The sequence below is a fragment of the Lissotriton helveticus genome, chromosome 11 (assembly GCF_964261635.1).
Source record: "Lissotriton helveticus chromosome 11, aLisHel1.1, whole genome shotgun sequence".
In the NCBI taxonomy this organism is placed as follows: Eukaryota; Metazoa; Chordata; class Amphibia; order Caudata; family Salamandridae; genus Lissotriton; species Lissotriton helveticus.
In genome coordinates this window covers 554,879,816-554,902,583 of record NC_136072.1, presented here as the reverse complement: position 1 = coordinate 554,902,583, position 22,768 = coordinate 554,879,816, and the positions used below count along the sequence as shown (strand labels likewise).

General features: G+C 44.2%; 1 protein-coding gene across 2 annotated transcripts in view; it reads right to left on the bottom strand.

Moving 5' to 3' along the window:
• The window catches only part of LETM2 (leucine zipper and EF-hand containing transmembrane protein 2), a 300,248-nt gene that overhangs the window by 167,712 nt on the left and 109,768 nt on the right, over positions 1 to 22,768 (bottom strand). For both annotated transcript variants that reach the window (XM_078666310.1, XM_078666311.1), the window contains 2 exons: positions 16,947 to 17,090; positions 15,555 to 15,695 (listed from right to left, as the gene is read on the bottom strand). In XM_078666310.1, coding sequence (XP_078522436.1) covers positions 15,555 to 15,695; positions 16,947 to 17,090 — 285 coding nt within the window. The remainder of the gene's footprint in view (positions 1 to 15,554; positions 15,696 to 16,946; positions 17,091 to 22,768) is intronic.

Here is a 22,768-nt window from a genome sequence, read left to right as displayed (position 1 = left end):
TATGATCCAGTCGCAGGTGATGATAGTACAGTTATATATTCCATCCGTGTAAGACGGGTGACCGGGTTTTTGGACACCCTACCAGATATGAAAGAAGATCTAGACAGAATATATCGTTTCATCCGTACAGGGAATGATCCAGAAAGTATTGGCGAAGCCATGTCTCAAAGAAAAGCTGAGATCCAGCTCATGTTATTAAAGTTTCTGATTAATTGTTTAATAAGGGAACAAGATTATCCGACCAAAGATCCGGCCGAAATGAGAATCCTGACAAGGTGGAGTGATAATATAGCCGAGGGTAAGCACAGAACTATCAGTAGTATAGAGAGTATGTACAAGAAAATTCGTAAGGAAATAATAAGGTTACACGAACAACGTAAAGCAGCACAAGTAAGCGAGAAAGAGAATGACTCTTCTACTGAAGAGGTAGAGGACGAGAATCCCGCCAGAATAGCGTATGTAGGAAAATCTAGATTTCCAGACCGCCATTTACGCCTAGAACACAAGTCGGTTTTTCATCATCCAGCACCAGAACAAGGTTCTCTAGAACAAGTATTTCAAGCTACCGATCAAATTCTGAAATCACGAATCGGTTATAGTGAGTTAAGTACTATGCATGAACAAGAACTAGTCCGATCAGCAGTCCGATGGATTACTGATTCCACCACTTTTCCAGACGAAATAGTGGCACAAATGTTTCTGAAATTGCCCCCAGCCGAGCAACGACTGGTGGGTATGTATATGGTTCAGCACCTCATTACTCTGTATGAGGGTCAACATTCTGATCCAGGTCCGTTACACGATGTCTTGAACGAGTTACTCCAGTATAGATGGAAAGGTTTAGGTACCGATTTAATTAGTGTCATTCTAGAACAGCGCCACAAATATAGTATGTTCTTGAACCCGCATTTTGTTCATGTCTCACCCCCAGAAAGTAAACCGTTTTACATAGATAGACAGAACCCGTTACGAGAAGTACACCCAGTCAGGACAGCAGATGGTGAAATGCAAAGAGTATTTGTTTACACCCCGATTACAAAGATGGAACTCTTAGAAATGAAGAAATTAATTCCTTGTCATGACAAAGATCCAGCAGGGTTCCACCGAGAATTAAAAGACATGCTCCGTATGGGAGAATATACGTATCCAGATATTATTAAAATGTTAAAGGTCCTGTTGCCCGCAGGGGTATATGAAAAACTCAAGGAAAAAGATTGGGAGGTGGGAGAGAAAAAGATCGATTGGGCAGTTCTAGAAGCTGAAGATAAGATACGAGTACCAGGTACCGGTCTTGGAGAGAAATGTAAAGAATTACCAGAACTGTTAATACAAGTTTTGCCCAGATTATTAGCCACGAAAAAGGAAGACTGGGATGCAATCTCAGCCTGTAAACAGAAACAGGATGAAGACACTAGTGATTTTTATTCTAGATTTGAGAAATGTTTTATTATAAACAGTGGCCTCAAGACGAGTAGTGAGTCGTACCCTCATCTTTTTGTTACTAAACTAGTCGAGAATTCAAGTCCACAAGTTAAGAATCGAGTTTTGAAAGTCGAAAGTACGTGGCAAGCAAGTACTCCGTCCCAGATGTTACAGATGCTCCAGTACCACCAGAATCGAATCAGAGAAGAGCAAGATCATGAGAGAAAACGTATGAAAGACACGAAAATGAAAGTACTAGTTGCACAATCTGTTCCACAAGACAGTCAGAAGAGGGGTCCGACTCAAGCAAGTCATCCTGCAGCTCCCGTTAAAGGGACATGCAATTATTGTAAACAGCCAGGTCATTTAATAAACGAGTGTGCAGTTCTGAAACACAATATAGCTACCGGTAAGACTAAAGAAAGACCACGTCCGCCTAGACAAGAACAAGTTTCACAGACTTCTCAGCCACAGAATGCACAACAGACAGTTCCAGCACCGCAGCCTATTGCTGCAACACAGCATGTTACACAGCAGATGTATCAGTATGCACAGTCCGAGTATCCAGAGTATCAGCCATATTCATGAAACAGCCTAGAGAGGGAGGTAGGCTTGCCTCTCATCGAGATTCCTGTAGATCAAGAAGGTCCCTATGTTCATAGTCAAGTACTAGGGAAAGACAGAAAGTTTCTGATTGATACAGGGGCAAGTAGGACGACCATCAGTCACGCCGAAGTTCCAGGGGCTCCGCTCTCAGGCTCTAGAAATGTTTCCCTTGGATTTTCAGGAAAGCCTATTGTAAACGAGATATCTAAGCCAGTTACTTTAGAAGTAGGTCCATTGTCCCGTACTACTGACCTGTTACTTACAAAGTCATGCCCAGAAAATTTGTTAGGCATTAAGACACTGAAAGAATTAGGTGCAGTCATATGTTGTTCCCCAGAGGGAATACGATTGTTTTTACGTGACTTCAAGGGTCACTATGTATTACGAGATTTTGATCCGAGATTGTCTAATGTTCCGCAGCATCTATGGGCGCAAGGTCCAACTGATGTAGGTTTTATGCAAATCACACCCCATCGTGTGACTCTCAAACCAGGTGTAGTGTTACCACGAATCAGACAGTACAGATTGCCACCTGAGGCTGTAGCAGCCTTATCCAAAATTATTGACGAGCTCATGGCTCAAGGGGTAGTTGTAGAAACTGACTCCAATGTATGTAATTCTCCGATCATTCCAGTCATGAAACGTACTGATCCAAATGCACCCCCAGTATATCGATTAGTGATTGACCTACGAGAACTCAATAAATGTATTATTCCCCAGTATCCAGTTGTTCCAGATATTTCTTCCCTATTGACAGCCATTGATTTCGAAGCCTCATTTTTTACAGTCATAGATCTCAAGAACGCGTTTTTCAGTGTCCCCATTCATCCAGACAGCCAGTTTCTTTTCGGATTTTGTTTAAATGGAAGAAGCTATATGTTCACACGAGCTCCTCAAGGTTTCACAGAAAGTCCTAGTATTTACAGTCAAGCACTTAAGAGACAACTAGACAACATTCACATGCCAGCTGACACTGCCCTGCTCCAGTATGTTGATGATCTACTGATCACAGCCCGTTCTGAGCGTGCTTGCGAGCGAGCATCACTTACAGTCTTGTATTTCCTTGCCGAGATGGGGCACAAGGTGTCCCCTTCGAAGCTTCAATTCTGTGTCCAGCAAGTGATCTACTTAGGCCACTTACTGTCCAAGTGGGGTAGGCAGTTGACACCAGACCGTATCCAGTTAATAGCGAGTCTTCCTCAGCCCAAGACCCAGAAGGAGGTACGTGCCTTTATCGGCCTTACTTCTTATTGTAGACAATGGATTCCTCAGTATGCATTTCTAGCTAAACCACTGATACAGTTAACGACACAGGAGGCAGCCGTATCGACTGTCCTCCCTTGGACATCTGAACATACACTTAGTTTCAATGAGTTAAAGAAAGCCTTATGCCAAGCTCCTGTTCTAGCTACACCGAACTACAGTAAGCCTTTTACACTTTTTGTCACAGAACGCGAAGGTACAGCATTATCTGTTCTCACACAAGATCAAGCAGGACAATACAAGCCCTGTGCTTATTTTTCTAGCACATTAGATCCAGTAGCCCAGGCTCTGCCTGCGTGCCTCAAGTCAGTTGCAGCCACAGCACTAGCTATCAGACAAAGTGATTCCATAGTATTAGGACATTCCCTGACAGTACAAGTTCCACACTCCGTGGAAGTTCTTTTAAACCGAACCCAGACTCAGCACTTGACAATTGCACGTTTAACAGGTTATGAATTGACATTGTTCCAGCCACACATAGAAATCAGGCGCTGCAACGTTCTAAATCCTGCTACACTGTTACCGTCAGTTAATTCGAATCCTGCCACACACGACTGTGTGGAAGTAGTTAATATTATGACTAAGCCAAGACAAGATCTGACAGATATTCCATTACCAGATCCCGACCTGACACTTTATGTGGATGGTTCATGTATGAGAACAAGTACAGGAGAACTAGTAGCCGCGTATGCAGTGACTACTGACACTGAAGTTATTGAAACACACCGTATTGACATCCTGTCTGCTCAAGCAGCAGAGCTAGTTGCTCTGACACAAGCCTGCATACACGCCAAGAACCTGAAAGTTAATGTTTACACAGATTCACGTTACGCATTTGGAGTTGTACACGACTTCGGAGTGCTCTGGCAGGAGAGAGGTTTCATGACTTCTCATGGAACCAAGATTCAGCATGGTCTCCTTATTCAAGCTCTGTTAGATGCTATACATTTACCGACATCTATTGCTATCATGAAGTGCAAAGCACATACGAAAGTTACTGACATTATTTCTCAAGGTAATGATCTAGCAGATCGCACAGCCAAGCTTACAGCACAGACTCCAGACATTTCAGTTAATCCAACACAGACACATACTCCAGATCCGACTATCTGTATGACAGTTAAGGACCCTACTCAAGATGTCATAGATATCCAGTTACATGCTACTCCCGATGAAATCAAGAAATGGTCCGAACAAGGAGGGGTCCAGACAGATCAGGGATGGGTAACGAAGGGTAGAGCCACATGGTTTCTCCCCGACTCTATGGTTCAAGTCATTATCAATACCGCACATAGTCCAGCACATTTAGGAGAAAAAGCCATGTTAGACAGTATCCAGAACATTTGGTTTAACAAGCATTTACGAGCTGCAGCCAAGCAGAAAGTCCGTACCTGTATGATATGTTGCCAGTTTAATCCAGGTAAAAGTGTCCCGGTGGAACAAGGTGGATTCCAGCCCCCTGACCACCCTTTTGAAGTCCTCCAAATGGATTATATTCAGATGGAGCGATGTCGAGGTTTCAAGTATGTCCTTGTAGTTGTATGCGCTTTGTCCAGGTGGACAGAGGCATATCCAGTCCCAGATTACACAGCCACGACCACTGCCAAGCAGTTGGTTCGTGAGTTCTTCCCCCGTTATGGACTCCCTAGGGTCGTATATTCTGATAACGGCCAGCCATTCTCATCTGAGTTGATGAAACACGTTTCCCTGTTGTTAGGGTACCAGTGGAAGTTCCATTGTGTACGCCATCCAGAAGCAGCCGGTCTCGTAGAGAGACATAACCAGACCCTGAAAGTCCGCATTGCCAAAGTCTGTAAAGAAAAAGGTGTAGACTGGCTAGTAGCTCTGCCAGTCGCTTTGTTTTATATGCGCATGGTCGCACATTCCAGATCAGGTCTGTCCCCGTACGAGGTCGTATTCGGCCGCCCCCCTAATATGTGGGGTACACCTAGACCCCGAAGTATTACCGATGTTTCAAGTAATATGCTGACAGATTACCTAGCTTCCTTGATGTCTGCCCTACACTCTTGTCGTTCACAGGTTGCCGCCGCATTTCCAGACAATACCGAGGTGGCACCGCATGAAATCGTTCCCGGATGCATGGTCCTCGTAAGGAACTTTGATCGGTCAAGTCCGCTGGAGCCTCGCTGGAAGGAGCCACGACAGGTCCTCCTGGCCACCCGTACTGCCGTCAAGTTGGAAGGCAGGAAGGGGTGGGTCCATTTGTCGCACATCAAGAAATTTTACGGACTAAAGCCTGTTTCTAAGAACATTTCCGAGGATTCAAAAGACTGCCAAAGTACTATTCTTAAGGACTGTCCCGCAAAAGACAATGATACTGAACCCTCCCTGTTAGAGAAAACTCCGCAACAGGAGTATAAGATAAAATTAAGGTCTAGTAAAATAAGTCAGCCAGTTTGATTGTCTAAGTCCTCCCCTAGGTGAAACGGTTAGACCGGTTTCTGACATGTATAAAATAGACCCCCATAGTGAGAGAGTTAGTCAAAACTCAATCCGATGTATCGTTTTTCTAAGTTTCATATTGTTTTTCAGCCTTATGACTACCTGCACAAGTTATGCTTTTTATTTGTATTTTCCAGTTTCTCATGTAAATAAGTCTTCTATTGCTACAGTAGAGCACACGTTTAGTGATCTGCCTCCTCATGAACTATCTTATCGTCTTGCTATGCGTAATAATTCCTTTATCCGCATGTTACATTATTCACACCAGACCAGCAATGCCACAAATTGTTGGGTGTGTGGTCGACTCCCCCCTTTCCAGACACCGAAGGGAGTTCTGCCATTCTTTCCTTATCCATTTTCACATAATGGTTCGTGTGGAGCATGGTCCACGTTAACGTCATCCTCAACAGATATGTCTCTTCTTAACAGTACATGTTTTCCAGACAAGCAAGGTCTCCCCCACAGAACAGGGTTAGATCTAGAAAATGAAGTTTATAATTTAGGTAATTATTCTTCGAATTTCATGGTCCTCAATGTTCAGTCTGATTCTACTCCAGACTTACCTGCTATGTCAGTATTACCAGTCAAAGGCGAATTATGTGTCCGAAAGAATGGTTCCGCACATGTAGGACATAGTGATTGTACTACTATTGTCAAGTATAATGACAGTAGGAAATCTATTTTTAAAGCTTCACGTCATTCTTATTTTTTTTGTGGTCAGACCGCATATGTTCGTCTGCCCCTCGATTGGGAGGGAACCTGTTACATTGCCTCCTTACTGCCACCAGTTTTTCTAGCCCCATCCGATTATCATAGAAACACACATCTAGTACATCTTAGACATAGAAGGGAGATCGAGTCCCCAATTGTCGATTATACTGAAACCGCTCTAGAACAGTATACAGATTTCAATAAAGGTTTCTTCTTCTTTATAGGCCCTATCCAGAATAGTAAGTTAATACGTAGATTAACCAGAACACTTGAAGCAGTAGTGATTGAGACTACTTCTGCTCTAAGTAACTTAACCGAAGAACAATCCTTTATGAGAATTGTCGTGCTCCAGAATCGTCTCGTCCTTGACGTCATATTGGCCGATAGGGGCGGGGCATGTAGAGTCATCGGATCTAGTTGCTGCATTTTCATTCCAAATAACGCGCCGTCTGTTTATTCAGCTATAACCAGACTCCATAAAATTGCCCATATGTTACACCAAGATCCAGGCACCTGGACATGGTCCGGTTGGTTCTGGAATATAATTTCCGCCTGGGGATGGAAAGTCTTGTCCTTTCTAGGTATTGCAGTAGCGATCATATTCAGTTGCTGCCTCTGTATACAATGTGGCCCTGCGATTTGTGGCATTTGTGCTACCTCTTGTATTCCTAGTCCCAAGTCCCGTTCTAAATCCCGTTCCAAGAAAATTCGAGACGAGCAAATGATACTGTATGAAATGATAGATGGTATCATGAATATTGATGTTTCCTGATGGAAACGTAGTGACAAGGAGGGAATGTGGAAAAGTAAATTTTGCCATGTTCTGTGTCCCTACGTGTCCTCCATCTTATGTTATGTGTGCATGATTAATATGCATATGTATTCCCCATGTTCGATTAAAGACGCAATTATAGTTGTGTCCATCCCTAGTATGCCAGTTTCCAGTTCTCGTGAAAGCTACGAGTATTAGGCCTATGTAAAGCTACGTTGCCACGTTTCCCAGTGTGCACGTTATTTCATTGAAAAGTCCCCGTTTCTAGGCCTCAAAAGGGCCCGGACACCAGATTCAGCTCCTGCCTCCTGAGCCCTCGCTGAGGAGCGATACAGCCCCCACCTGTGTTCCTGACCCTTCACTTACTTCCTGCCTCACAGTGCCCGGTTCAGCCTGGCTCTGCCTCTGAGTCTGCCAAGAGTATGTTATGATTCTAGTTATCAGTCCAGCCCTCCTTCTCTGCATTCCTAAGCTACTGAATCGCATCAATAGTTTCCGTCATCGTCTAGCCTTTACGTCTCCATGTAAGAGAAATACTGTATTAATGGTCATTTAATATTCCACATCACGCACTACATGTAGAATAATGCATGCACCAGTCTTAGAGTCTGTTAGCCTTTACCCCGATAACTTTTGGATTCTATCAACATGTTCTCTAAACATCAGATACTAGATATGCTTAGGTACATGTCGCCCTGACTCTCCAGACTTCAGTCTCTGCTCCTAGCGCAGAAGTCATAGCCCCCAGCTTCTCCTAGTAACACGTCATTGTCAGTTTGCGCGCACCATTAGGTTAGAGGTCCCGGCTCCTTAGGTAGCCCCCTCCATGTTTCCGCCCCATTTATGACACATTCTGTTACGTTTACATCACATGTCTATGTATACGCCTCTTGTTACACCTACTTTCACCCTTATCTTTCGCGACTGCTATTGACCACACCCACTGCTCCGCCTACTGTATTCATTGTAATGCAACTGTTTTAGTATATATGCTTGTGTACTGTTATTAAATGTTAGCGCGCTCATCCCAGATCCTGCCCGACAGCTGTCGGGGCCCCCCTGTCAGGCCCTGCCATCCTATTCCCATGCAGGTTGTCCTGTTCCTGTCCTTTATGCTGTATTAAACCTGCAAACTCCTACTACCTCGAATCTTGACTCTTATTTATTGAGCTATCTGTTATTACTATGTCCAGTAAAACCTAGATCCGGTATTATTTATTTATATACCACAAAGGAGAGCCCCGCAGCAGGAGAGAGGAAGCCCCAGCCGCCGCGAGCAGTCGGTGAGTCAGGGCTGGGCCGGGCAGAGTGGGGCATATCTGTTTTCGCTCCCGTGGGAGCAGAAGAAGCTTAGGGGTGCCGGTTGAGAGGCACAGAGTCAGGGCGGCCCCGATTGGCAGCGGGTCACCCCAACTTTGTAGAGCCCTGAGAAGGCTCCCTGGGGGCATGTTGTCTAGAGCCCCGAGAGGCTCCCTGAGGGAAGGTGTGTTTCCCGAGCCCAGATGGCTCCAACGACGGGGCCATAATTGTTTAAGAGCCGGTGTGGCTCCAGCGGTTGGGGGCATGTGTTATGTTCAGAGCCTGTGTGGCTCCAACGTGGGTAGAGTGTTTTCAGAGCCTGTGTGGCTCCAGCAGTGGGCGCAGTTTGCGCCTAAGGGTCAGTGAGGACCCTGTCGCAGTTTGTCTCCAGCTGCCCAGCAATTAGTGGGCAGCTGCACCGTTTAGGCGCAAGATGGAGAGTGAGTCCCTGAGAGGGACAGAGATGGCACAGAGGTGCCCGGCCAGTCACAGCTGCGCAGCACTTAGTGCCAGCTGCAGCGTTTAGACCCTTGTGAGTGTTCCCAGGTGCCCAGCAAGTAGTGGGCACCTGCACCGTTTAGGTTTTGCGCCAGTGGCGCACCCCTGACTGACGCTGCATTGCAGCGCGCCCTGACATTCTGGACACAGGGCTCTTTAGTCCCTTTATTAGATGGGGGCTGGTATGTGACTCTATTTAGGCGCAATGTGATTATCTATGTGATGGTAATTGTCTAATGTGAGTTTGGCGCAATATGATGTGGTGCTAGGAAATGTAATGCATTTAATATGATTACGCACCTTGATCTTACACCTCTGAATGTTTTTGGGCATCATGTGTTTCTGCGCTATTGAGTTATGTTCTGGCACCTCTGAATGTTTTTATGCATCATGTGTCTTCCTGGATTTTACACCTCTGAATGTGTTTTTGATGCATCATGTGTAATGTGTTCTTGCTCCTACCCCTAAATGTATTTTATTCTTAGGTGGTTGTGTTTTGCCTAGTATAGTTTATACTAGAGAGGTTATGTATCCATGCGTGATCTAGGCCTATGGTTATTAGTATTGCGTAGTGTGTACCTACCTTTACCAGTAGTTACTGGTTGTGATTTATAACTGTTATTTTATATCCTTTTATTCTAATTTCTGACAGTATTTCTATTCTAAAAGTGTTGATTCTGACAGTGGCCTATGTGGCCCTGTCTTGTAAATAATCCCTTATGAATATTGCCCGTGCCAGTTGGCACAATGTACATGTGTGATTTTTATCTGATGTGTTTTGACAATACAAAAGTTATTTTCATATAACCTTGTGTGGAGTCCCTTTTGTGGTGTGCCTAGGATGTTGTTGCTGTTGTGTGCTGGCGCAAATGCTTTACACATTGCCTCCGAGTTTAGCCTTACTGCTCGTGCCAAGCTACCAAGGGGGTGAGCAGGGGTTATCTTGGCGTGTGACTCCCTTGCCCTGACTAGAATGGTGGTTTCTGCCTGGCTTTGGCGTCAGCCTTAGCCTACCAGAAATAGCCAGTTCTAACAGAGTGGTTTCCTGTCTTTTTGCTTCTGGGTTCTATTTTTGATTGCTTTGTTTTTGCTGGTGTTAGGACTCTGGGCACTTTACCCCTGCTGACTAGGGCTAAAGTGCGAGTGCTCTGTGTCTAAAATGTAATTGCATTTTGTTTCTCCATGATTGGCCTATTCGATTTATTAATAAGTCCCTAGTACAGTGCACTGTGTGTGCCCAGGGTCTGTAAATTAAATGATACTAGTGGACTTGCAGCACTGATTGTGCCACCCACATGAGTAGCCCTGAAAACATGTCTCAGGCCTGCCACTGCAGAGGCTGTGTATGCAGTTTTGGACTGTCATGTCAACCTGGCAAGTACATAAATAAGTACACCTACTTGCCAGGTCCTAAACCTTCCCTTTTACAACATGTAAGGCACCCCTAAGATAGGCCCTAGGTAGCCCCATGGGCAGGGTGCAGTATATTTAAAAGGTAGGACATGTGGTTTTACGTTTTACATGTCCTGGATAAATATTTTACACTACAGCAAGGCCAATCTCTCCCGTTGGTTAGTATTGAAGCTAATTGAGAACAGATAGATCATTTGAGTTTGGTGTCTCTGGACTCAACAACATCTCATGAAATTGGTTTTTAAATTGCAGGCCTGAAAATGCCACTTTTAAAAAGTTGGTGTCTTCTTACTTTAAGACTGTAATGTTCCGAGTGGAACATGTCGAACAAGGTGCTCCAATGCATTTCAGGCTGGAAAAAGCCCTTTTTCAAGGAGCTCTGAAAACAATAAAGATACGCTCATTTTAGAATGTTGATCTATCTCAAGGCCAAGTATAATGAACGAAAAACATTGTTTGTGAATTATCACTTACGAAAACATATTAGCAAAACATGCGTAACCAGAGTCATGTGAGACTGTGAAGATGTGTCTAAGCGTTGTTTTAAGTAGTCTATGTGTTGACTTCAAACAAAACGTGATGACCAGGATCGCCTCGGACTGTGAAAAGGGGTACCTTGTAACCCGTGGGGTCGGGTGGGGTGAGGGGTTAAAGCATGCGGTGGTTGCTAAGAAATGCTCACGTGAAAGTCGCTTGTCCGTTATGTGGGAATCTGGAATGGAACCAATAAAATGTTATAAACGGGCGTTCTCACCAAACGGTGAAACTGCAATTTAAATCCATGTCGGGTCCCCGACTTACTTGTGGAGTGTGTGGAGGCGCTTCGGGTTCTTTCAGCGTGACTGGAGCGGAGTTACCGCGAAGTGAATGCGGAGTTTCAATCCGTGGAATGAAGGGAAATTGGGGGAATGAGCATAGAAATAGGACTGGAGGTGGAGAGGCAAGTGCGGGGGCCATGTTGGAGTGGAGAAAAGGTTGCTATGGGGGTGAAATGGGTACAACTACTAAGAACAGTGTTATGATAACGTGTTTGTGTACAACGCATTGACATTTAACAATACAGGCAATTTAAAGAAGGCATGAAGAAGGCATGAAAAAAATGAAAAAATATATATATAATACAAGGCTGATAATGAAAAAGAACTCACTTTCACGTGAGCATTTCTTAGCAACCACCGCATGCTTTAACCCCTCACCCCACCCGACCCCACGGGTTACAAGGTACCCCTTTTCACAGTCCGAGGCGATCCTGGTCATCACGTTTTGTTTGAAGTCAACACATAGACTACTTAAAACAACGCTTAGACACATCTTCACAGTCTCACATGACTCTGGTTACGCATGTTTTGCTAATATGTTTTCGTAAGTGATAATTCACAAACAATGTTTTTCGTTCATTATACTTGGCCTTGAGATAGATCAACATTCTAAAATGAGCGTATCTTTATTGTTTTCAGAGCTCCTTGAAAAAGGCTTTTTCCAGCCCGAAATGCATTGGAGCACCTTGTTCGACATGTTCCACTCGGAACATTACAGTCTTAAAGTAAGAAGACACCAACTTTTTAAAAGTGGCATTTTCAGTGTGAAATCTACCTAATCATATGCATAAATATGAATTAAATGAACTGATGAATTATTGATGAATGAACTTGAAATAAACCAACTTTAAAATCACAAAGGAGTCATTCGTATCTTACGATGAACCTGAAGGTGTGCCCAATCACAAGGATGCGTTTACGTTCGTAGTAACGCACTCAACCAGCCACCATTGTCCGGCGTATTGGGACGGTTACGCCACTTGTTGGAGCACCCTCAACATCCATAACAACCTCACCCCAACCTTCCTGAACCTTCAAACAAGCTCACGCTGTGCGCCTTACCCGAATTTCCAGGTCTTCTTACTTTAACCATACTGTGCCTCTGCCTGCCCCGAGAATACACATCTGGGTTGGATGACAATTGGGATTTGTGAATTCACTTTAGACAGTCGCACACAAAGGGGGCAGAGGTGTGCCCTGCATATCCTGATTATTTCAAGAAGGGGGTGGTGATGGACAGAGTATCTGAGTTAATCAGAACACTCCTACCCATTTTGCATACAGCCAGGTTCTGAAACTGGGATGGTGCAATGAGCTAAAAAACGGTGTTGGATCTAGCCCTGATCTCTTGACTGGGTGAGAGTACTCTGCTTAATTCAGAGACTCTGTCCATCACCACCCCTTGTTGTAAATAATTCTGCATATCCTGATGGCCCATCACGAGGTTGATGGGTCTTCCTGAGCTAGAGTGGTGAGAGGAACTGGCATTTGCACCTGGATAGGGCTGTGCCTGTCCCTACACAAAGAGATGCCTACCCCCCTATAGTGTGTCTGGAGCCAGGGCCAGGTAGGGCATGGTCTTGAGCACTATAAAGACCTTTTCTTTGAAGTCTCCCTACTTCAAGGGCTGAAATGGGTAGAAGTACTGGACCTCTGACACCCCAAATTCAGAACACTCTGGACTGAGGACATTCTACCAAGAAGAAGAGCGGCCAGGAGGGTCTGCTAATTTGCTGCTTGATTTGCTGCCTGCTGTTTCTGTCGGGAGTGGGAGGACTGGACTTTGCGCTCTCCATCCTGCATTCTAAGGTTCTACAAGGACTTGAGTTAAGTTTGCCTTCTATTGGAAGTCTCAGGGTCATCAAAGATTTCACCTGCAGCGCCTGGGCTTTCCTGCAGAGGGCCCTACTCTGCCAAGAGGTGCCAAATCCACTTCCTTGGCCCTTGGAAGTGAGTTTGCTGTGCTAAACAAGAAGTAGCCAGACCATCAACTTTGAATGTGACTTCAGAGCCAGTGCTGCTCTTCGAAACCGTGCCGCTGCCTGCACCGAAGCTCAACGCAACAACCGTGACTTGTAAAGCAGACCATGACGTGCCAACAACCTGCACCAATAGCAAGAAACCGACGCCGCACCGGCCTTAGGGATGACTCAACTGCTTGGCGAGTCGCAACGTCTTTGTTTTGTCATCATTTCCAAGGTACTGTGACTGAGGTCTGTACGACTCTGTAGCCGAGCCGCACTCCATCACGGTCTGGCCCTGAACTTTGAGATTCCACTCCGTCAAGCAAGTCGTATATAGCCCCAGCTAGAGCTATTGTGTCTCTATGTGCTAGAACTTCACTTAATATTGAAGAAGGCGTATCTGGATTTGTGTATTTGGGACTCCTGGTGTTCTAATCTTGTTTTAATCAGATAAATATTGGCTAGTTTTCTAAAATGATGTGGAGTACCTATGTGGTGTTCCTGTGTGTGCACACATACTTTACACATTGCTTCTTTAATATAGCTTGACTGCTCTGTGCCTAGCGACCTGAGAGGGAGCACAGGTAAACTTAGCATGTACTACATTCACCCTGCCTAGGACTGTCTGTCCCTACTTGGACAGGGTGCAAACCTCTGGCAACTAGAGACCCGGTTTCTAACACTCTGGAACATATTCCAAATCATGATCTACTAAAAGAAAAAATCAGCACAACACTTCCAGGAGGACCTTATTTGGCAAACTAAGAGATTTTGTGTCTCCTTGCAAGGTACGAACTCGACAAGCTCATAGCCCAGTGACTCTAACTGAAAGACATATTAATACATCACAGTTCAAAAGAAACAGCCAGGCAAACCACAAAGCGAGATTTAAACACTGCTGAACTACAACAGTGTAATACCAATTTAAAATCATTTCTGGGTCTAACTGCCAACAAGTAAAGCGTGGAGCAAGGTGGCTGTGCAACTGAAGGAGGAAGCATTTCCTGAATTTAGGCCAACAATCCAGAACTAAAACACCCCACAGAATCCCGAATGCAGAAGACACAAGGGCAGAATTTAGAGCAGCAAAGTAGAAGTTAAGAGATACTTTGGAATTTAGCTGCACATACAAGAGAACAGAAGGCGTTTGGTTGGGGTGGGTAGCAATCATACAAGTGTTCGACAGTGGGGGAGTAGACATGGCAACAGGAAGAAGATAAAAGTACATGTCACCTCCCTCCCAACCCCGTAAAAGATGAGAAACCAATTTGCTGAAGAAAAAATCAAAGTGTGCAAATCCAACGAGTAGCACCACACAAACCAAATAATGCTAAGGGTCAAAGCTGAGGTCATGTAGTCGATGAGGACAAATAAAATTTTGAAACGTAATGATATTACACAAGAAGAAAATACTTGATTTAGTTTAAAAGCTGAAAGATAAAACTCTGCTGCCATAACCTAATCGGATAACAACCAGCATTATGTACAGTGAAACAGTGTAATTGGTAGTCAGAGTATTAATGAAGTTAAATAGAGCTATTGTAAAGTAACAAGATGTCAATAAAGCATAAATAGAAAAAGCCAAAAATAAACTCTGACACCAGGCTGCAAGGCCTATCACCATTTCGTGAAATGTTTGGAAGGATGTAAACCTAGTGTCTACCATATAGAAACGGACAACACCCATCAGACGTTTTAGTGGGCTTTACAGGCCAGTCGGAAAAAAGGACGTCTCTAATTTCACTAATCTCTAGGCCATTTCTTTAGGGATGTCCAGCAGCAACAGATTCAAGAAAGCACTCAAAGAAAACTAAAACAAATCCTGAATGTTCCCAGCAACAATTGGAATGATCATAGAGAAACGTTAGTCTGTTTCGGAACACAAAGAATCAAAGAGGTTTCTCCACTAAATGCAGAGAAAGGAACTAGAAGCTAAATGTAAGAAAATCAAAGTCATTCTGTAAGAGATACACTTCCTACTAATTTCTTTTACACTTCTACTTAATACATTTTTCTCCGGGTCCTTTATTATTTGATCAAAGCTTTACATAAGAGGGAATGGAAATATCCTTGCGTTTCTATATTTATAAGTGAAAGCATAGCTTAAGCGGACTAGGCTGTGCGCAAATCAATCCACGTTAAAAAGAACTACACTCTCTTAGTACATTTTTGGTGCGCATATTTCTAATCAAATTTCGTCTATGTGAAGCATAGGGGCGCAGGATCTGTCACCAAAAGTAAGGTTAGTTGGTTTTAAGCGCCTAACTAACCAAGGCTCAGGCTAACAGCCAAAGTAACAGTTCAGGACAAAGGCATGCACATCACCTGCTGAACGTAAGAGGAGAACTGCCCAGTAGTGGCATCGCCAGTTTCTGCTTTGTTTCTTCTAGCCATCTCAGAAATGGTTTCTTGGAGAAATTTTGCCAGCTCCAGCTTAGCTCCCAGCTTCTTCTTAATCTTTTCTTCCTTGGTGTTGGAAGGAAAGAAAGCAACAGTTGTTATGTCACTTAACCCAATGTTACATAGGCATTCCTAGTAAATTAGACTGTGCCTCAACAGTCCTACATATAATACATTGAGGTAGCAAATCCTTTTATTTATTATCAATTAAAGCGTAAACTTGTACTGTGAACCTAGCCAAAAGGCAGCGGAGAGCAGTGCAGGATAGTAGTAGTAGGAATAAGACATGTTTTCATCTGTATGATGCTCTAAGATGCTATTGCCAAGATATATATATATATATATATATATATATATATATATATATATATATATTTATTTATATATATATCTTGGCATTAGCATCTTAGAGCATCATACAGATGGTGAGTTTCAGGAAGGTAATATTCACTGAGTTATGATATCCTTAATCCTGGATATCTCGGACATCAGAAGTAGCCTTAATGGGATATCGAACTACAGCCTCCCAGACGGTGATCAGTGTTCAAGATAATCTACTAAGTATACTTAATGAAAGCTAAGCTCTCATTACAGGCTCCCACTATGTGTTTTTTCTCCAATAGTTGATGGTCTTTCGCTGTAAAAAGGAAACATTACTTTGTGGGGGAGGTGGGATTACGAGTGTACATCTGCACTTTAGGATAGGAGAAATGGGATGTGCAATATTCTGAAGTTGACATTCAGTTTGAAATTGTTCTTGATTTACATGTTTAAAATGTGTATTTTACATTGCACTTCAAATATACCTTTCTAAGCTCAGACAGAATTGCATCAACTGTTGACAGTAAGCTTAACGTATATATTAAAAGGGTATTGCAAGTAAACTCAAACCTCGGTGTCCTGATGAAGAACATCAACCCATATATATATTTATTAGAAAGTCACCAAACTCCACCCTGAAATACCTCTCAAAAGAAGACCAGTAACAGGTTGCCTTTTTTCTTGCATTATCCTTTCTGCCCCTGGTACTGCCAACAGTGTAGCATACGCTGGTGGTGGACGTGGGGAAGGTCTCATTTACATAGGGAATACAACACAGCAATGAGATGTGCCTGGAGAACGGATACCTAAATAATACATGGCATTTCCAAAGTGTTTTATTATTTACAAAATGTTCACTTCTTAAAATCAAGGCAGCTAACTAACTACAGGTCTTTGAAAGGTGAAAATAGCTTGGAACAAGGAATGTGACATAGGAGCTGTAAAAAAAGCTGCAGTCTTTAAAAAGAGGTCAATTTGTAGACTATTAATGCAAACCTTCTTGGATTCGGTCTCAAATGTTGATGGCAGCATTTCTGGGAAAAGCTTCAAGAATACAGGCAACAGAAACTCCATGAAAGGCACAATGATGAAAACAGTAAATGGGAGAAGTCGGAAGAGATCAGCACAAGTCCTCATCAGCTGTGGATCAAACCAAAATTCCAAATAATCAGCATCTTTTACAGTTTAAAAGCCACAATATCTGACATCACCAACTCAATATCTGCGCAGCATAATAATTCCAAATGCAAACAAGCATTGGAAATGCAATAGGTCTCGCATTAGGAAAGTTTGAGCTATTGGTCTCATAAATGATTTTTTTTTTAATTTATGTGTTGTTTTTTAAAATAGCTAAATTAATAGCTTTGTCATTTACAATGCCAATAGTTATAACTTTCGCAAATGTGACACCTATAGCATTTGTAATGCAACATGTTTTGTATTTACGTGACTTAGATGTATTGATATTACAAATAACAATGGCTTTTAGTTTTTTAAAATTAATTTTTAAATAATTTATTTAATTTGTAATGGCAATAGCTTAAACTTTTGTAAATAACTTTTGTGAAGATTATGTTCATTGTTTTTTATTGTGACGAAAATCCAAGAACAGAAGTGAAATATTAACATCTTTTTGTGATTTGTAATAAAGCTTGAAAGCTTGAAAACAGCTTGAAACATTGAAAGAACATATTTGAACCAGTGATGCTGTGATTGCGCTGAGTGATGCTGTGGTTGCGCTGAGTGATGCTGTGGTTGCGCAGAGTGATGCTGTGGTTGCGCAGAGTGATGCGGTGGTTGCGCAGAGTGATGCGGTGGTTGCGCTGAGTGATGCTGTGGTTGCGCTGAGTGATGCTGTGGTTGCGCTGAGTGATGCTGTGGTTGCGCTGAGTGATGCTGTGGTTGCGCTGAGTGATGCTGTGGTTGCGCTGAGTGATGCTGTGGTTGCGCTGAGTGATGCTGTGGTTGCGCTGAGTGATGCTGTGGTTGCGCTGAGTGATGCTGTGGTTGCGCTGAGTGATGCTGTGGTGGTGCTGAGTGATAATGTGGTGGTGCTGAGTGCTAATGTGGTGGTGCTGAGTGATGCTGTGGTGGTGCTAAAAAAATGCGTCCAGCAGCTGAGCTTAATGTCATGTCTGTCGTCTTTAGTTATTTCAAAAATATTCACTATTAAAATGGTATCATGATCATAGGCGGTGCAGTTCCAATGTTTATAAACATAAAACAATATCCTGTGTTGGACAACTGTAGGGTTTGCAGCGTCGTGCCAGAGGACATAAATAATTACCCACAGTCAAAGTATAACAGATGAACAGTTGGCAAAGGTCCATCAGAGCTCACATAACTGTAGCATGACTCGAAGCTCCCAGGGCCGCCAAGGAATGAGTTGTTAGGACCAGCAAGTGAGAAAGGGTTTCGCAGGCTTTACTACACGGGGAGGCTGCACCACACCAGCATGAAATGAACAGGGAAAACATTTTCCAGAACAGCAAAAAACAAGTGTTGGACATATTATTTTAGCTCGGTGGAAAAACTGAAATTACATATGATACTGTATGCAGTGCAAGATAATAGGAGCGAGCGTTTGTGCCACACAACATTTTAACTATATAGTAAAAAATAAGTCTAAAAGTGTATAACAATTCCAAATCGGAAACAACCTGGTCAAACTCGCTTCCTACATATGTACAGGTCGGTCCATATTTAGCTTACATGGAGTACAGCCAACAGACACCAACCACGTGTGGCAGAGAATGAAGGCGAGAAAGTGCTAGCATAACATGCTCTTGGCATTGCTGTGGGGGGGGGGGGAAATGCGAGACACGGCCGCCAAGACAGGATGTGGCATAACGGCTAGAGCAGCGAAATGAAAGTTAAAAACGCGGCCGCGAACTAACGGAAAGTGCCATTATTGGGTGATACTGTGGGTCAGCCAAACATAAGATAAAGTAAACATGCGTGGCTTACCAAGGTCCATTAGATGAGGTAAATGCAACTAGAAAAATAAAGAGAAAGGTAGGTGATTGTCAGAAGAAAGATGGGAGGAGAAGAGGCACAAAGAGAAACAAGGACTGGAGTGAGGTAGCGACCTTAGAAGCGACATACAACAGCAGAAACTGGCCGAAGTCTAAGGGTATGAGCGTATATGAGCGTGGCCGTAAGCTTGTAAGCCAAAGGGCTAGGGCCGCCAAGACAGAATGTGGCATAACGGCTAGAGCCGCGAAATGAAAGTAAAAAACGCGGCCGCGAACAAACGGAAAGTGCCATTATTGGGTGATACTGTGGGTCAGCCAAACATAAGATAAACTAAACATGCGTGGCTTACCGAGGTCCATTAGATGAGGTAAATGCAACTAGAAAAATAAAGAGAAAGGTAGGCGATTGTCAGAAGAAAGACGGGAGGAGAAGATGCACAAAGAGAAACGGGGACTGGAGTCAGGTAGCGACCTTAGAAGCGACATACAACAGCAGAAACTGGCCGAAGTCTAAGGGTATGAGCGTATATGAGCGTGGCCGTAAGCTTGTAAGCCAAAGGGCTAGGGCTAGAGCTGGTGAGCTAATTCTCACAAAGGCACAAAGAGAGTGGCGGGCGGGTGCAGAAAAAAAAATGTCAATGCTTGGCAGGAAAGGCTTTATACACTTATAATCGGGGTGAAATAGTAAGGTCTAGGTATGACTTACTTATGCTAGACAAGTCGGGCGGCACAACAGGGGCAGAAAAAAAAACGCGGCCACGAAATGAAAGTAAAAAACGCGGCCGCGAAATGAAAGCCTTTGATGCAGCAAGGGGCGGAGCGGATACCTTTGAAGAGCTGCTGGAGGCACCAAGCTGGGGAACAGATGGCTGGCTTTGATGTGCATGCGCTTTTTAGGTCAATGCGCTTGCGCATTGAGCTTGCTTTTCACGGGCACTGCATGGAATCGCCCGTTTGGTTAAGCTCTCGATAAGCCCCTATATCTCTCGCCAGCTCAATGCGCAAGCGCATTGGCAGGCGAGACCTAAAAAGAATCGAGTTGTCAATGCCCGAATGCAGCAGCATAAACAGGACCAATTTCTATTCATCTACCAGGAATGACAATGTCGCAGTGGTGATACAGTTACACAACATTTAAAAACCTCTGGCAGACACACAGTTATTATCATCAGTCCCTGCAACAGGCCTCAAGCTGTCTCTACATTACCTCAAAAAGCTCTTTGATGCTGCCTAGACCAGCAAGTTGTACTCATATGATAAATACGGTAAGATACAAAGGGGCTGGTATACAAAAGCATTTAGGGTTACAGGAAACAATACTACAGGAGTAGTCTGATATGTACTCTTAGATGCCTTTGTGTATCGGTCTAGAAGCTTAAGAAAATGCAAATAAAATGGAAATATTGGGATCATATTCATATACAGTTAGTGCAATTCAATTCAAACAGAAGAAAATAAGTAATTTACCTGTAATTGCAGTTCTACAGCGTTGGTATCTTTCATAGACTCACACGCTTGAATCATTCCCCATCGTCTTAGTGGGAGTTCCTGTGTAATCTTAACATAGTAGAACAAGACACTACCTGGCTGGCTAGGGTCAATCATAGACTCTTTATTAGAACACTAGCAGCCCGTCCCGACGTTGTCCGGGTATGAAGAGTTGAGTGGGTGACAGGTCGCGCTAGAGACGCTGCGCGTGTGGGAAATTGCAGTCAGTTTCAAGGTTAGTGTGCCATCAGGGCCGCTTAGTCACGTCAGCCGCCACTTGAGGCCGGCTCCAGCCCTGGTTGATGTTGTGCGCCATGTGTAAATTCGTTTATGCAGAGAGTTGAGTGACAGCGCGCAGGAGACGCTGCAGTTATTGTCCCCGCAGGCACCCTCAGTGGCGTGTGCCCCCGCTTGAGGCCCGGCTCCAGCGGTGACCGTATTGCAATGCGAATGATGTGACCCTTGAAAGTTATTTCCCGGTTTTATTATTTTTTAGGACCCACATGGCGTGAAGGCAGGAACGTAACGGCAATTTAGTAAAGCACCGACGGCATTCGGCCCCAGTCTGTTTGACACGCACCCAGCACAAGGCTCACACTGCATTCGTCCCCAGTATGTGTGACACGCCCCCAGCACAACGTGCAGGCCCACAAGTGAGTAGAGCGAACGGTTACTTGCCACGCCTCCAGCTGAACGCAGATGCCCATTGAACGCATACGCCCAGGTGCGCGATTGGCATCATAATTTAGGAATGTGGCGCGATTTTTGGGGGCCGATTGCCGCGCCCATTGGCCACAGCCTTTGCTCCAGTGCAATTCCGCAATTGCCGCGCCCATTGTCGTTTGTCACGGCCCTTGCTCCCGCGTAATTGCACAATTGGCGCGCCTCCAGCTGAACTCAGACGCCCATTGAACGCTCTTGCTCCCGTGCATTTCCGTGCACATTGGGCACGCCCCTTGCTCCCGTGCAATTCCGCAATTGCCGCGCCCATTGTCGTTTGTCTTGCCCCTTGCTCCCGCGCAATTGCCTCGCCCATTGTCGTTTGTCACGCCCCCAGCAAACGTCCCCAGCCTTTGTGACGCCCCCAGCACACGCCCCCAGCACAACGCATTCGTTTAAGGAACACTTATTTTTGTCGTCATGCCGCGCCCCGCCCACGCACACGCCCACAAGGGACTACTTTTCTGGCAAGGTTCTTTTACCTTTCAAATGTATATGGTGGCCATCTGTATAGCCTATGTCCTTCTGCTGCAACTGCCCTTTCCAATGCTGTATTGGGTGTTGTGATTGGTGCTGTGGTTACTGAGATTACCCGCCTCAAAGGTTAGGGCTCTCTCTTCATAATATTAGTATAGATTCACCTTTTGGTAAAAGGCACAAACTTCAGCCAATAAAGTGAGAGTGCTCCTTGTCTCAACCCTCTCAAAGACCCTCATGCCTCAGATTTCTTTACACACGAACGGAGTGTAAATACAAAGAAAATGCTTGACATGCGCCTCTATTTGCAAAGGAGGACGGGCCATATGGGATTCTATGAAAGATAATAAAGCTAAAGAACTACAATTACAGGTAAGTAACTTCTCCAGCATTGGAACTTTCAAAGATTCACATGTTTGTATCAGAACAGCACACAGTAACAACAATTTAGACATACAATGTAGGAAATCCGCCTTTTCTGCATGGTAACCCTTCATTTTCGCCTTTTGATTGACCCTATATTTTTGCTCTCATTAGAACTCGTGCTCTCACTCTAAAAATGGTTGAATATGCATATTTTTAATTGGTATATTGACTTACCTATAAGCCCCTAGCATATGGTACATCATGTATGCAGGGCCTGTAAGTAGAATGTCACTAGTCAACAACAGCACTGATTATACCATACACTGCAGTGACAGTGTAAAACATGGAATCAGGCCTACCAGAAGAAAAAAGCCGGTACTCCTCCATTCACAGGCACCCTTCCGCAGCACAAATTTGTGTCAACTGCATTGGTCCTCATCAGGTATGCTTACATGGGTTTTTGAATACCCGTTTTTGCTATTTTTTATTCACGTCTTTAGAGGCAAGATTGTGTGGCCCACACGTACTACACGCCGTGACTCAAGGTTGGTGGTCGTGTTGGACACATTTCGATCACGGGTCGACAAGGGTCGAGCAGCCTTCCTAGTGCTGCTCGACATGTCGGCCGCGTTCGACACGGTCAGCCACTCAATTCTTGTCAACAGGCTGGAGGAGGCCGGGGTAGCAGGATTGGCACGAGATTGGCTGATGTCCTACCTTCAGAATAGACACCAGGTGGTGGCTTTACCTCCCTTTCGATCTGGTATTAGGAGAGTGGGACAGGGTGTACCC